Genomic DNA, 15,000 nt, shown 5'->3' on the forward strand with positions numbered 1-15,000 from the left:
TTGTGCTTGGGGGAGATTCAATGGACCGAGGGTCCTCCTCCTCTACTCTTGGGATTCTAGGATTCAATGAACTGGCTGGGGCCCGGTTCAGTTTCTGTCACCCCAGGATGTTGATAGTGGGCGGGGGTGGATTCAGCAATTTAATCCCAGTGATTATCAAGGGGGGAGATGGTTAGATTCTCTCTTGGTGACTGGCCTTTGCCTGGCAGTTGTCAGCCGCGAATGTTACTCGCCACTTGACGACCCGAGCCTGGATATTGTCCACACTGAGAGTTTGGGACCTGGGATACCACACTGAGAGATTACACCTGGGAAACCACACTGAGAGATTAGACCTGGGAGACCACACTGAGAGATTAGACCTGGGACACCACACTGAGAGATTAGACCTGGGAGACCACACTGAGAGATTAGACCTGGGACACCACACTGAGAGTTTAGACCTGGGAAACCACACTGAGAGTTTAGACCTGGGAAACCACACTGAGAGATTAGACCTGGGAAACCACACTGAGAGATTGGGACCTGGGACACCACACTGAGAGATTAGACCTGGGAAACCACACTGAGAGATTAGACCTGGGACACCACACTGTGAGATGAGACCTGGGAAACCACACTGAGAGTTTAGACCTGGGACACCACACTGAGAGATTAGACCTGGGACACCACACTGAGAGATTAGACCTGGGAAACCACACTGAGAGATTAGACCTGGGACACCACACTGAGAGATTAGACCTGGGAGACCACACTGAGAGATTAGACCTGGGAAACCACACTGAGAGATTAGACCTGGGACACCACACTGTGAGATGAGACCTGGGAAACCACACTGAGAGTTTAGACCTGGGACACCACACTGAGAGATTAGACCTGGGACACCACACTGAGAGATTAGACCTGGGACACCACACTGAGAGATTAGACCTGGGAGACCACACTGAGAGTTTAGACCTGGGAAACCACACTGAGAGTTTAGACCTGGGAAACCACACTGAGAGATTAGACCTGGGAAACCACACTGAGAGATTAGACCTGGGACACCACACTGAGAGATTAGACCTGGGACACCACACTGAGAGATTAGACCTGGGAAACCACACTGAGAGATTAGACCTGGGAAACCACACTGAGAGATTAGACCTGGGACACCACACTGAGAGATTAGACCTGGGAAACCACACTGAGAGATTAGACCTGGGAAACCACACTGAGAGATTAGACCTGGGACACCACACTGAGAGATTAGACCTGGGACACCACACTGAGAGATTGGGACCTGGGAAACCACACTGAGAGATTAGACCTGGGACACCACACTGAGAGATTAGACCTGGGAAACCACACTGAGAGTTTAGACCTGGGAAACCACACTGAGAGATTAGACCTGGGACACCACACTGAGAGTTTAGACCTGGGACACCACACTGAGAGATTAGACCTGGGACACCACACTGAGAGTTTAGACCTGGGAAACCACACTGAGAGTTTAGACCTGGGAAACCACACTGAGAGATTAGACCTGGGAAACCACACTGAGAGTTTAGACCTGGGAAACCACACTGAGAGTTTAGACCTGGGAAACCACACTGAGAGATTAGACCTGGGACACCACACTGAGAGATTAGACCTGGGAAACCACACTGAGAGTTTAGACCTGGGAAACCACACTGAGAGATTAGACCTGGGAAACCACACTGAGAGATTAGACCTGGGAAACCACACTGAGAGTTTAGACCTGGGAAACCACACTGAGAGATTAGACCTGGGACACCACACTGAGAGATTAGACCTGGGAAACCACACTGAGAGTTTAGACCTGGGAAACCACACTGAGAGTTTAGACCTGGGAGACCACACTGAGAGATTAGACCTGGGACACCACACTGAGAGATTAGACCTGGGAAACCACACTGAGAGTTTAGACCTGGGACACCACACTGAGAGATTAGACCTGGGAAACCACACTGAGAGATTAGACCTGGGACACCACACTGAGAGATTAGACCTGGGACACCACACTGAGAGATTAGACCTGGGAAACCACACTGAGAGATTAGACCTGGGACACCACACTGAGAGATTAGACCTGGGACACCACACTGAGAGATTAGACCTGGGAAACCACACTGAGAGATTAGACCTGGGATACCACACTGAGAGATTAGACCTGGGAAACCACACTGAGAGATTAGACCTGGGAAACCACACTGAGAGATTAGACCTGGGACACCACACTGAGAGATTAGACCTGGGACACCACACTGAGAGATTAGACCTGGGAAACCACACTGAGAGATTAGACCTGGGAAACCACACTGAGAGATTAGACCTGGGACACCACACTGAGAGATTTGACCTGGGACACCACACTGAGAGATTAGACCTGGGAAACCACACTGAGAGATTAGACCTGGGACACCACACTGAGAGATTAGACCTGGGACACCACACTGAGAGATTAGACCTGGGACACCACACTGAGAGTTTGGGACCTGGGACACCACACTGAGAGATTAGACCTGGGAAACCACACTGAGAGATTAGACCTGGGAAACCACACTGAGAGTTTAGACCTGGGAAACCACACTGAGAGATTAGACCTGGGACACCACACTGAGAGATTAGACCTGGGACACCACACTGAGAGATTAGACCTGGGAAACCACACTGAGAGTTTAGACCTGGGAAACCACACTGAGAGATTAGACCTGGGACACCACACTGAGAGATTAGACCTGGGACACCACACTGAGAGATTAGACCTGGGACACCACACTGAGAGATTAGACCTGGGAAACCACACTGAGAGATTAGACCTGGGAAACCACACTGAGAGATTAGACCTGGGACACCACACTGAGAGATTAGACCTGGGACACCACACTGAGAGATTAGACCTGGGACACCACACTGAGAGATTAGACCTGGGACACCACACTGAGAGATTAGACCTGGGACACCACACTGAGAGATTAGACCTGGGAAACCACACTGAGAGATTAGACCTGGGAAACCACACTGAGAGATTAGACCTGGGACACCACACTGAGAGATTAGACCTGGGACACCACACTGAGAGTTTAGACCTGGGACACCACACTGAGAGTTTAGACCTGGGAAACCACACTGAGAGATTAGACCTGGGACACCACACTGAGAGATTAGACCTGGGAAACCACACTGAGAGATTAGACCTGGGACACCACACTGAGAGATTAGACCTGGGACACCACACTGAGAGATTAGACCTGGGACACCACACTGAGAGATTAGACCTGGGACACCACACTGAGAGATTAGACCTGGGACACCACACTGAGAGTTTGGGACCTGGGACACCACACTGAGAGATTAGACCTGGGAAACCACACTGAGAGATTAGACCTGGGAAACCACACTGAGAGATTAGACCTGGGAAACCACACTGAGAGATTAGACCTGGGACACCACACTGAGAGTTTGGGACCTGGGAAACCACACTGAGAGATTAGACCTGGGAAACCACACTGAGAGATTAGACCTGGGAAACCACACTGAGAGATTAGACCTGGGACACCACGCTGAGAGATTAGACCTGGGAAACCACACTGAGAGATTAGACCTGGGACACCACACTGAGAGTTTGGGACCTGGGAAACCACACTGAGAGATTAGACCTGGGAAACCACACTGAGAGATTAGACCTGGGAAACCACACTGAGAGATTAGACCTGGGACACCACACTGAGAGATTAGACCTGGGAAACCACACTGAGAGATTAGACCTGGGACACCACACTGAGAGATTAGACCTGGGAAACCACACTGAGAGATTAGACCTGGGAAACCACACTGAGAGATTAGACCTGGGAAACCACACTGAGAGATTAGACCTGGGAAACCACACTGAGAGTTTGGGACCTGGGACACCACACTGAGAGATTAGACCTGGGAAACCACGCTGAGAGATTAGACCTGGGACACCACACTGAGAGATTAGACCTGGGACACCACACTGAGAGTTTAGACCTGGGAAACCACACTGAGAGATTAGACCTGGGAAACCACACTGAGAGATTAGACCTGGGAAACCACACTGAGTAATTAGACCTGGGAAACCACACTGAGAGTTTGGGACCTGGGACACCACACTGAGAGATTAGACCTGGGAAACCACACTGAGAGATTAGACTTGGGACACCACACTGAGAGATTAGACCTGGGAAACCACACTGAGAGATTAGACCTGGGAAACCACACTGAGAGATTAGACCTGGGAAACCACACTGAGAGATTAGACCTGGGACACCACACTGAGAGATTAGACCTGGGACACCACACTGAGAGATTAGACCTGGGAAACCACACTGAGAGATTAGACCTGGGAAACCACACTGAGAGATTAGACCTGGGACACCACACTGAGAGTTTAGACCTGGGACACCACACTGAGAGATTAGACCTGGGAAACCACACTGAGAGATTAGACCTGGGACACCACACTGAGAGTTTAGACCTGGGACACCACACTGAGAGATTAGACCTGGGACACCACACTGAGAGATTAGACCTGGGACACCACACTGAGAGATTAGACCTGGGACACCACACCGAGAGTTTAGACCTGGGAAACCACACTGAGAGATTAGACCTGGGACACCACACTGAGAGTTTAGACCTGGGAAACCACACTGAGAGATTAGACCTGGGAAACCACACTGAGAGATTAGACCTGGGACACCACACTGAGAGATTAGACCTGGGAAACCACACTGAGAGATTAGACCTGGGAAACCACACTGAGAGATTAGACCTGGGACACCACACTGAGAGATTAGACCTGGGAAACCACACTGAGAGATTAGACCTGGGAAACCACACTGAGAGATTAGACCTGGGACACCACACTGAGAGATTAGACCTGGGAAACCACACTGAGAGATTAGACCTGGGACACCACACTGAGAGATTAGACCTGGGACACCACACTGAGAGATTAGACCTGGGAAACCACACTGAGAGATTAGACCTGGGAAACCACACTGAGAGATTAGACCTGGGAAACCACACTGAGAGATTAGACCTGGGACACCACACTGAGAGATTAGACCTGGGAAACCACACTGAGAGATTAGACCTGGGACACCACACTGAGAGATTAGACCTGGGACAACACACTCAGTTGATTATATTTTTCACATTCTCACGTACTTCAGAACAAGAGCCCTTAACGGGGGAGAATCCAGACGGAAGGATTACATCCACAAGCACCATGTTCGTAACAGGCCGCTCACCAACGTAACTAGAACAGGAGAGAGGAAGAGAAGGAGATAGATTAACATTGTCAATAAAAACTGACCCTCACACGGGGTAAATACTGACCCTCACACCTGGTAAATACTGACCCTCACACCCGGTAAATACTGACCCTCACACGGGGTAAATACTGACCCTCACACCCGGTAAATACTGACCCTCACACGGGGTAAATACTGACCCTCACACCCGGTAAATACTGACCCTCACACGGGGTAAATACTGACCCTCACACGGGGTAAATACTGACCCTCACACCCGGTAAATACTGACCCTCACACCGGGTAAATACTGACCCTCACACGGGGTAAATACTGACCCTCACACCCAGTAAATACTGACCCTCACACGGGGTAAATACTGACCCTCACACCCGGTAAATACTGACCCTCACACGGGGTAAATACTGACCCTCACACGGGGTAAATACTGACCCTCACACGGGGTAAATACTGACCCTCACACGGGGTAAATACTGACCCTCACACGGGGTAAATACTGACCCTCACACCCGGTAAATACTGACCCTCACACCGGGTAAATACTGACCCTCACACGGGGTAAATACTGACCCTCACACCCAGTAAATACTGACCCTCACACGGGGTAAATACTGACCCTCACACCCGGTAAATACTGACCCTCACACGGGGTAAATACTGACCCTCACACGGGGTAAATACTGACCCTCACACGGGGTAAATACTGACCCTCACACGGGGTAAATACTGACCCTCACACGGGGTAAATACTGACCCTCACACGGGGTAAATACTGACCCTCACACCCGGTAAATACTGACCCTCACACCCGGTAAATACTGACCCTCACACCCGGTAAATACTGACCCTCACACGGGGTAAATACTGACCCTCACACCCGGTAAATACTGACCCACACACCCGGTAAATACTGACCCTCACACCCGGTAAATACTGACCCTCACACGGGGTAAATACTGACCCTCACACCCGGTAAATACTGACCCTCACACCCGGTAAATACTGACCCTCACACCCGGTAAATACTGACCCTCACACGGGGTAAATACTGACCCACACACCCGGTAAATACTGACCCTCACACGGGGTAAATACTGACCCTCACACGGGGTAAATACTGACCCTCACACCCGGTAAATACTGACCCTCACACCTGGTAAATACTGACCCTCACACCCGGTAAATACTGACCCTCACACCCGGTAAATACTGACCCTCACACGGGGTAAATACTGACCCTCACACCCGGTAAATACTGACCCTCTCACCCGGTAAATACTGACCCTCACACGGGGTAAATACTGACCCTCACACCCGGTAAATACTGACCCTCACACGGGGTAAATACTGACCCTCACACCCGGTAAATACTGACCCTCACACGGGGTAAATACTGACCCTCACACCCGGTAAATACTGACCCTCACACGGGGTAAATACTGACCCTCACACGGGGAAAATACTGACCCACACACCCGGTAAATACTGACCCTCACACCCGGTAAATACTGACCCTCACACCCGGTAAATACTGACCCTCACACCCGGTAAATACTGACCCTCACACCCGGTAAATACTGACCCTCACACCCGGTAAATACTGACCCTCACACGGGGTAAATACTGACCCTCACACCCGGTAAATACTGACCCTCACACGGGGTAAATACTGACCCTCACACCCGGTAAATACTGACCCTCACACCCGGTAAATACTGACCCTCACACCCGGTAAATACTGACCCACACACGGGGTAAATACTGACCCTCACACGGGGTAAATACTGACCCACACACGGGGTAAATACTGACCCTCACACGGGGTAAATACTGACCCTCACACCCGGTAAATACTGACCCACACACGGGGTAAATACTGACCCTCACACGGGGTAAATACTGACCCTCACACCCGGTAAATACTGACCCTCACACCCGGTAAATACTGACCCTCACACCCGGTAAATACTGACCCACACACGGGGTAAATACTGACCCTCACACGGGGTAAATACTGACCCACACACGGGGTAAATACTGACCCACACACGGGGTAAATACTGACCCTCACACCCGGTAAATACTGACCCACACACGGGGTAAATACTGACCCTCACACGGGGTAAATACTGACCCTCACACCCGGTAAATACTGACCCTCACACCCGGTAAATACTGACCCTCACACGGGGTAAATACTGACCCTCACACGGGGTAAATACTGACCCTCACACGGGGTAAATACTGACCCTCACACGGGGTAAATACGGACCCTCACACCCGGTAAATACTGACCCTCACACGGGGTAAATACTGACCCTCACACGGGGTAAATACTGACCCTCACACCCGGTAAATACTGACCCTCACACCCGGTAAATACTGACCCTCACACCCGGTAAATACTGACCCTCACACGGGGTAAATACTGACCCTCACACCCGGTAAATACTGACCCTCACACGGGGTAAATACGGACCCTCACACCCGGTAAATACTGACCCTCACACGGGGTAAATACTGACCCTCACACGGGGTAAATACTGACCCTCACACCCGGTAAATACTGACCCTCACACCCGGTAAATACTGACCCTCACACCCGGTAAATACTGACACTCACACGGGGTAAATACTGACCCTCACACCCGGTAAATACTGACCCTCACACGGGGTAAATACTGACCCTCACACGGGGTAAATACTGACCCTCACACGGGGTAAATACTGACCCTCACACGGGGTAAATACTGACCCTCACACCCGGTAAATACTGACACTCACACGGGGTAAATACTGACCCTCACACCCGGTAAATACTGACCCTCACACCCGGTAAATACTGACCCTCACACCCGGTAAATACTGACCCTCACACGGGGTAAATACTGACCCTCACACCCGGTAAATACTGACCCTCACACGGGGTAAATACTGACCCTCACACGGGGTAAATACTGACCCTCACACCCGGTAAATACTGACCCTCACACGGGGTAAATACTGACCCTCACACGGGGTAAATACTGACCCTCACACGGGGTAAATACTGACCCTCACACGGTGTAAATACTGACCCTCACACCCGGTAAATACTGACCCTCACACCCGGTAAATACTGACCCTCACACCCGGTAAATACTGACCCTCACACGGGGTAAATACTGACCCTCACACACGGTAAATACTGACCCTCACACCCGGTAAATACTGACCCTCACACGGGGTAAATACTGACCCTCACACACGGTAAATACTGACCCTCACACCCGGTAAATACTGACCCTCACACCCGGTAAATACTGACCCTCACACCCGGTAAATACTGACCCTCACACGGGGTAAATACTGACCCTCACACGGGGTAAATACTGACCCTCACACGGGGTAAATACTGACCCTCACACGGGGTAAATACTGACCCTCACACGGGGTAAATACTGACTCTCACACGGGGTAAATACTGACCCTCACACGGGGTAAATACTGACTCTCACACGGGGTAAATACTGACCCTCACACCCGGTAAATACTGACCCTCACACGGGGTAAATACTGACCCTCACACCCGGTAAATACTGACCCTCACACCCGGTAAATACTGACCCTCTCACCCGGTAAATACTGACCCTCACACCCGGTAAATACTGACCCTCACACGGGGTAAATACTGACTCTCACACGGGGTAAATACTGACCCTCACACGGGGTAAATACTGACCCTCACACGGGGTAAATACTGACCCTCACACCCGGTAAATACTGACCCTCACACCCGGTAAATACTGACCCTCACACCCGGTAAATACTGACCCTCTCACCCGGTAAATACTGACCCTCACACGGGGTAAATACTGACCCTCACACGGGGTAAATACGGACCCTCACACCCGGTAAATACTGACCCTCACACCCGGTAAATACTGACCCTCACACGGGGTAAATACTGACCCTCACACGGGGTAAATACTGACCCTCACACGGGGAAAATACTGACCCTCACACGGGGAAAATACTGACCCTCACACGGGGTAAATACTGACCCTCACACCCGGTAAATACTGACCCTCTCACCCGGTAAATACTGACCCTCACACGGGGTAAATACTGACCCTCACACGGGGTAAATACTGACCCTCACACCCGGTAAATACTGACCCTCACACGGGGTAAATACTGACCCTCACACCCGGTAAATACTGACCCTCTCACCCGGTAAATACTGACCCTCACACGGGGTAAATACTGACCCTCACACGGGGTAAATACGGACCCTCACACCCGGTAAATACTGACCCTCACACCCGGTAAATACTGACCCTCACACGGGGTAAATACTGACCCTCACACGGGGTAAATACTGATCCTCACACGGGGAAAATACTGACCCTCACACGGGGAAAATACTGACCCTCACACCCGGTAAATACTGACCCTCTCACCCGGTAAATACTGACCCTCACACGGGGTAAATACTGACCCTCACACGGGGTAAATACTGACCCTCACACCCGGTAAATACTGACCCTCACACCCGGTAAATACTGACCCTCACACGGGGTAAATACTGACCCTCACACACGGTAAATACTGACCCTCACACCCGGTAAATACTGACCCTCACACCCGGTAAATACTGACCCTCACACCCGGTAAATACTGACCCTCACACCCGGAAAATACTGACCCTCACACGGGGTAAATACTGACCCTCACACGGGGTAAATACTGACCCTCACACGGGGTAAATACTGACCCTCACACGGGGTAAATACGGACCCTCACACCCGGTAAATACTGTCCCTCACACGGGGTAAATACTGACCCTCACACGGGGTAAATACTGACCCTCACACGGGGTAAATACTGACCCTCACACCCGGTAAATACTGACCCTCACACCCGGTAAATACTGACCCTCACACCCGGTAAATACTGACCCTCACACCCGGTAAATACTGACCCTCACACCCGGTAAATACTGACCCTCACACGGGGTAAATACTGACCCTCACACGGGGTAAATACTGACCCTCACACGGGGTAAATACTGACCCTCACACGGGGTAAATACTGACCCTCACACGGGGTAAATACAGACCCTCACACGGGGTAAATACTGACCCTCACACGGGGTAAATACTGACCCTCACACGGGGTAAATACTGAGCCTCACACTGGGTAAATACTGACCCTCACACCCGGTAAATACTGACCCTCACACGGGGTAAATACTGACCCTCACACGGGGTAAATACTGACCCTCACACCCGGTAAATACTGACCCTCACACCCGGTAAATACTGACCCTCACACGGGGTAAATACTGACCCTCACACCCGGTAAATACTGACCCTCACACCCGGTAAACACTGACTCCATCGAACCATAGAAACCTACAGTGCAGAAGAACATAAGAACTAGGAGCAGGAGTCGGCCATCTGGCCCCTCGAGCTTGCTCCGCCATTCAATAAGATCATGGCTGATCTTTTCGTGGACTCGGTTCCACTTACCCGCCCGCTCACCATAACCCTTAATTCCTTCAAAAATCTATCTACCCTTGCCTTAAAAACATTCACCGAGGGAGCCTCAACTGGGCAGGGAATCCCACAGATTCACAACCCCTTTGTGTGAAGAAGTTCCTCCTCAACTCAGTCCTAAATCTGCTCCCTCTTATTTTGAGGCTATGCCCCCTAGTTCTAGTTTCACCCGCCAGTGGAAACAACTTCCCTGCTTCTATCTTATCTATTCCCTTCATAATCTTATATGTTTCTATAAGATCCCCCCCTCACTCTTCTGAATTCCAATGAGTATAGCCCCAGTCTACTCAGTCTCTCCTCATAAGCCAACCCTCTCAACTCTGGAATCAACCCAGTGAATCTCCTCGGCAGCCCCCTCCAGTGCCATTCGAGGCCATTCGGCCAATCGACCCTGCACCGACAACAATCCTTCCCAGGTCCTATCCCCGTATTTACCCCAGCTCGTCCCCCAGACACTAAGGGGCAATTTAGCACGGCCAATCCACCTAACCAGCACGCCTTTCGAACCGTGGGAGGAAACCGGAGCACCCGGGGGAAAACCCACGCAGACACGGGGAGAAGGCGCAGACTCCGCACAGACAGTGACCCGAGCCGGGAATCGAACCCGGGTCCCCTGGCGCTGTGAGGCAGCTGTGTTAACCCACTGTGCCCGCTATGCCACCCTGTGGCACTGGAAACATTGAACTCATCCACCTGACATTCATATTAATCCTGTGCTGTGATCCTTCATACACTTTTCCATTCTCCAAATTCGGCACCAGCTCTGCAGAGACTCTGAAAGCCGAGTCTTTCTTTCTGAGTGGTGTGTTATAACGCAGAGATATCTGTAAGTGAAACATATTAAATTACTGGATGCATGGAGTGTCAGAAGAATTCACGTACTGTATCCCACACGCCCATCCACAAAATCCATTACTCCCCATATCCCTCGCTCCCCGTATCCCTCGCTCCCCATATCACTCACTCCCCATATCCCTCGCTCCCCATATCCCTCGCTCCCCAGATCCCTCGCTCCCCTTATCCCTCGCTCCCCGTATCCCTCGCTCCCCGTATCCCTCGCTCCCCATATCCCTCGCTCCCCATATCCCTCGCTCCCCATATCCCTCGCTCCCCATATCCCTCGCTCCCCAGATCCCTCGCTCCCCAGATCCCTCGCTCCCCAGATCCCTCATTCCCCATATCCCTCACACCCTACATCCCTCACTCCCCATATCCCTCACTCCCCATATCTCTCAATACCCATATCCCTCATTCCCAACCACAATCTCCCTCACTCACCATATTTGTCACTCTCCATATCCCTCACTGCCATCTGCCCTCTCTCTCACCACCCATATCCCTCACTCCCCATATCCCTCACTCCCCATAATCCCTCATTATGCATATCCATCACTACACATATCCCTCACTCCCCATATCTCTCACTACCCATATCCCTTACTCCTATCCGCAATCTCCCTCACTAGCCATGTCACTCATTCCCCACACCACTCATCATCCATATCCATCACTCCCCATATACCTCGCTCCGCATATCCCTCGCTCCCCTTATCCCTCACTCCCCAAATCCCTCATTCCCCAAATCCCTCACACCCTACATCCCGCACTCCCCATATCCCTCACTCCCCATATCTCTCACTCCCCATATCTCTCACACCCTACATCCCTCACTCCCCATATCCCTCACTCCCCATATCTCTCAATACCCATATCCCTCATTCCCAACCACAATCTCCCTCACTCGCCATATCTGTCACTCTCCATATCCCTCACTGCCATCTGCCATCTCTCTCACCACCCATATCCCTCACTCCCCATATCCCTCACTCCCCATAATCCCTCATTATGCATATCCATCACTACACATATTCCTCACTCCACATATCCCTCACTCCCCATATCCCTCACTCCCCATAATCCCTCATTATGCATATCCATCACTACACATATTCCTCACTCCACATATCCCTCACTACCCATATCCCTCACTCCTATCCGCAAGCTCCCTCACTAGCCATATCACTCATTCCCCATACCCCTCACCAACCATATCCCTCACTACTCATATGCCTCACTCCTCATCCCTCACTCCCTTCCACAATCTCCCTCACTACCCATATCCCTCACTCCCCATATCCCCCTACCCATACCCTCACTCCCCATCTCCATACCTCTCAAAGCCCCCTCCCCATACCTCTCACTCCCACCTCCCCATATCACAAACTTCCAATATCCCTCACTCACCCTATCCTGAATATCCCTCACTCCCATCCTGAATATCCCTCGCTCCCCCATCCTGAATATCCCTCACTCCCCATATCCCTCACTCCCCATATCCCTCACTCCCCATATCCCTCACTCCCCATATCCCTCACTCCCCATATCCCTCACTCCCCATATCCCTCACTCCCCATATCCCTCGCTCCCCATATCCCCCGCTCCCCAGATACCTCGCTCCCCATATCCCCCGCTCCCCATGTCCCTCGCTCCCCACGTCCCTCACCCCCATATCCCTCACTCCCCATATCCCTCACTCCCCATATCCCTCACTCCCCATATCCCTCACTCCCCATATCCCTCACTCCCCAAATCCCTCACTCCCCAAATCCCTCACTCCCCATATCCCTCACTCCCCAAATCCCTTACTCACCGTATCCCTCGCTCCCCATATCACTCGCTCCCCATATCCCTCGCTCCCCATATCCCTCGCTCCCCAGATCCCTCACTCCCCTTATCCCTCGCTCCCCTTATCCCTCGCTCCCCTTATCCCTCGCTCCCCTTATCCCTCGCTCCCCAGATCCCTCACACCCTACATCCCTCACTCCCCATATCCCTCACTCCCCATATCTCTCAATACCCATATCCCTCAATCCCAACCACAATCTCCCTCACTCGCCATATTTGTCACTCTCCATATCCCTCACTGCCATCTGCCCTCTCTCTCACCACCCATATCCCTCACTCCCCATATCCCTCACTTCCCATAATCCCTCATTATGCATATCCATCACTACACATATCCCTCACTCCCCATATCTCTCACTACCCATATACCTTACTCCTATCTGCAATCTCCCTCACTAGCCATGTCACTCATTCCCCACACCACTCATCATCCATATCCATCACTCCCCATATACCTCGCTCCCCATATCCCTCAAACCCCATATCCCTCACTCCTCATATCCCTCACTCACCATATCCCTCACTCACCATATCCCTCACTCACCATATCCCTCACTCACCATATCCCTCACTCACCATATCCCTCACTCACCATATCCCTCACTCCCATCTGCAATCTCCCACACTACCCATATCCCTCATTCCCCATACCCCTCACCAACCATATCCCTCACTACTCATATCCCTCACTCCTCATCCCTCACTCCCACCCGCAATCTCCCTCACTACCCTTATCCCTCACTCCCCATATCCCCCTACCCATACCCTCACTCCCCATCTCCATACCTCTCAAAGCCCCCTCCCCATACCTCTCACTCCCACCTCCCCATATCACCAACTTCCAATATCCCTCGCTCACCCTATCCTGAATATCCCTCGCTCCCCCATCCTGAATATCCCTCGCTCCCCCTCCTGAATATCCCTCGCTCCCCCATCCTGAGTATCCCTCAGTCCCCCATCCTGAATATCCCTCGCTCCCCCCTCCTGAGTATCCCTCGCTCCCCCCTCCTGAGTATCCCTCGCTCCCCCCTCCTGAGTATCCCTCGCTCCCCCATCCTGAGTATCCCTCGCTCCCCCATCCTGAGTATCCCTCGCTCCCCCATCCTGAGTATCCCTCAGTCCCCCATCCTGAATATCCCTCGCTCCCCCCTCCTGAGTATCCCTCGCTCCCCCCTCCTGAGTATCCCTCGCTCCCCCCTCCTGAGTATCCCTCGCTCCCCCATCCTGAGTATCCCTCGCTCCCCCCTCCTGAGTATCCCTCGCTCCCCCCCTCCTGAGTATCCCTCGCTCCCCCCTCCTGAGTATCCCTCGCTCCCCCATCCTGAGTATCCCTCGCTCCCCCATCCTGAATATCCCTCGCTCCCCCCTCCTGAGTATCCCTCGCTCCCCCCTCCTGAGTATCCCTCGCTCCCCCCTCCTGAGTATCCCTCGCTCCCCCCTCCTGAGTATCCCTCGTTTCCCCCCTCCTGAGT

General features: G+C 52.1%; 1 protein-coding gene across 1 annotated transcript in view; it reads right to left on the bottom strand.

Moving 5' to 3' along the window:
• The window catches only part of LOC144487883 (alpha-2-macroglobulin-P-like), a 96,196-nt gene that overhangs the window by 12,597 nt on the left and 68,599 nt on the right, over positions 1 to 15,000 (bottom strand). The window contains exons 18-19 of the mRNA XM_078205931.1: positions 11,537 to 11,667; positions 5,197 to 5,287 (exon numbers count right to left, since the gene is read on the bottom strand). Of these exons, the coding sequence (XP_078062057.1) occupies positions 5,197 to 5,287; positions 11,537 to 11,667 (222 nt within the window). The remainder of the gene's footprint in view (positions 1 to 5,196; positions 5,288 to 11,536; positions 11,668 to 15,000) is intronic.

This window comes from Mustelus asterias, unplaced genomic scaffold (genome assembly GCF_964213995.1).
Source record: "Mustelus asterias unplaced genomic scaffold, sMusAst1.hap1.1 HAP1_SCAFFOLD_1095, whole genome shotgun sequence".
Lineage (NCBI taxonomy): Eukaryota > Metazoa > Chordata > Chondrichthyes > Carcharhiniformes > Triakidae > Mustelus > Mustelus asterias.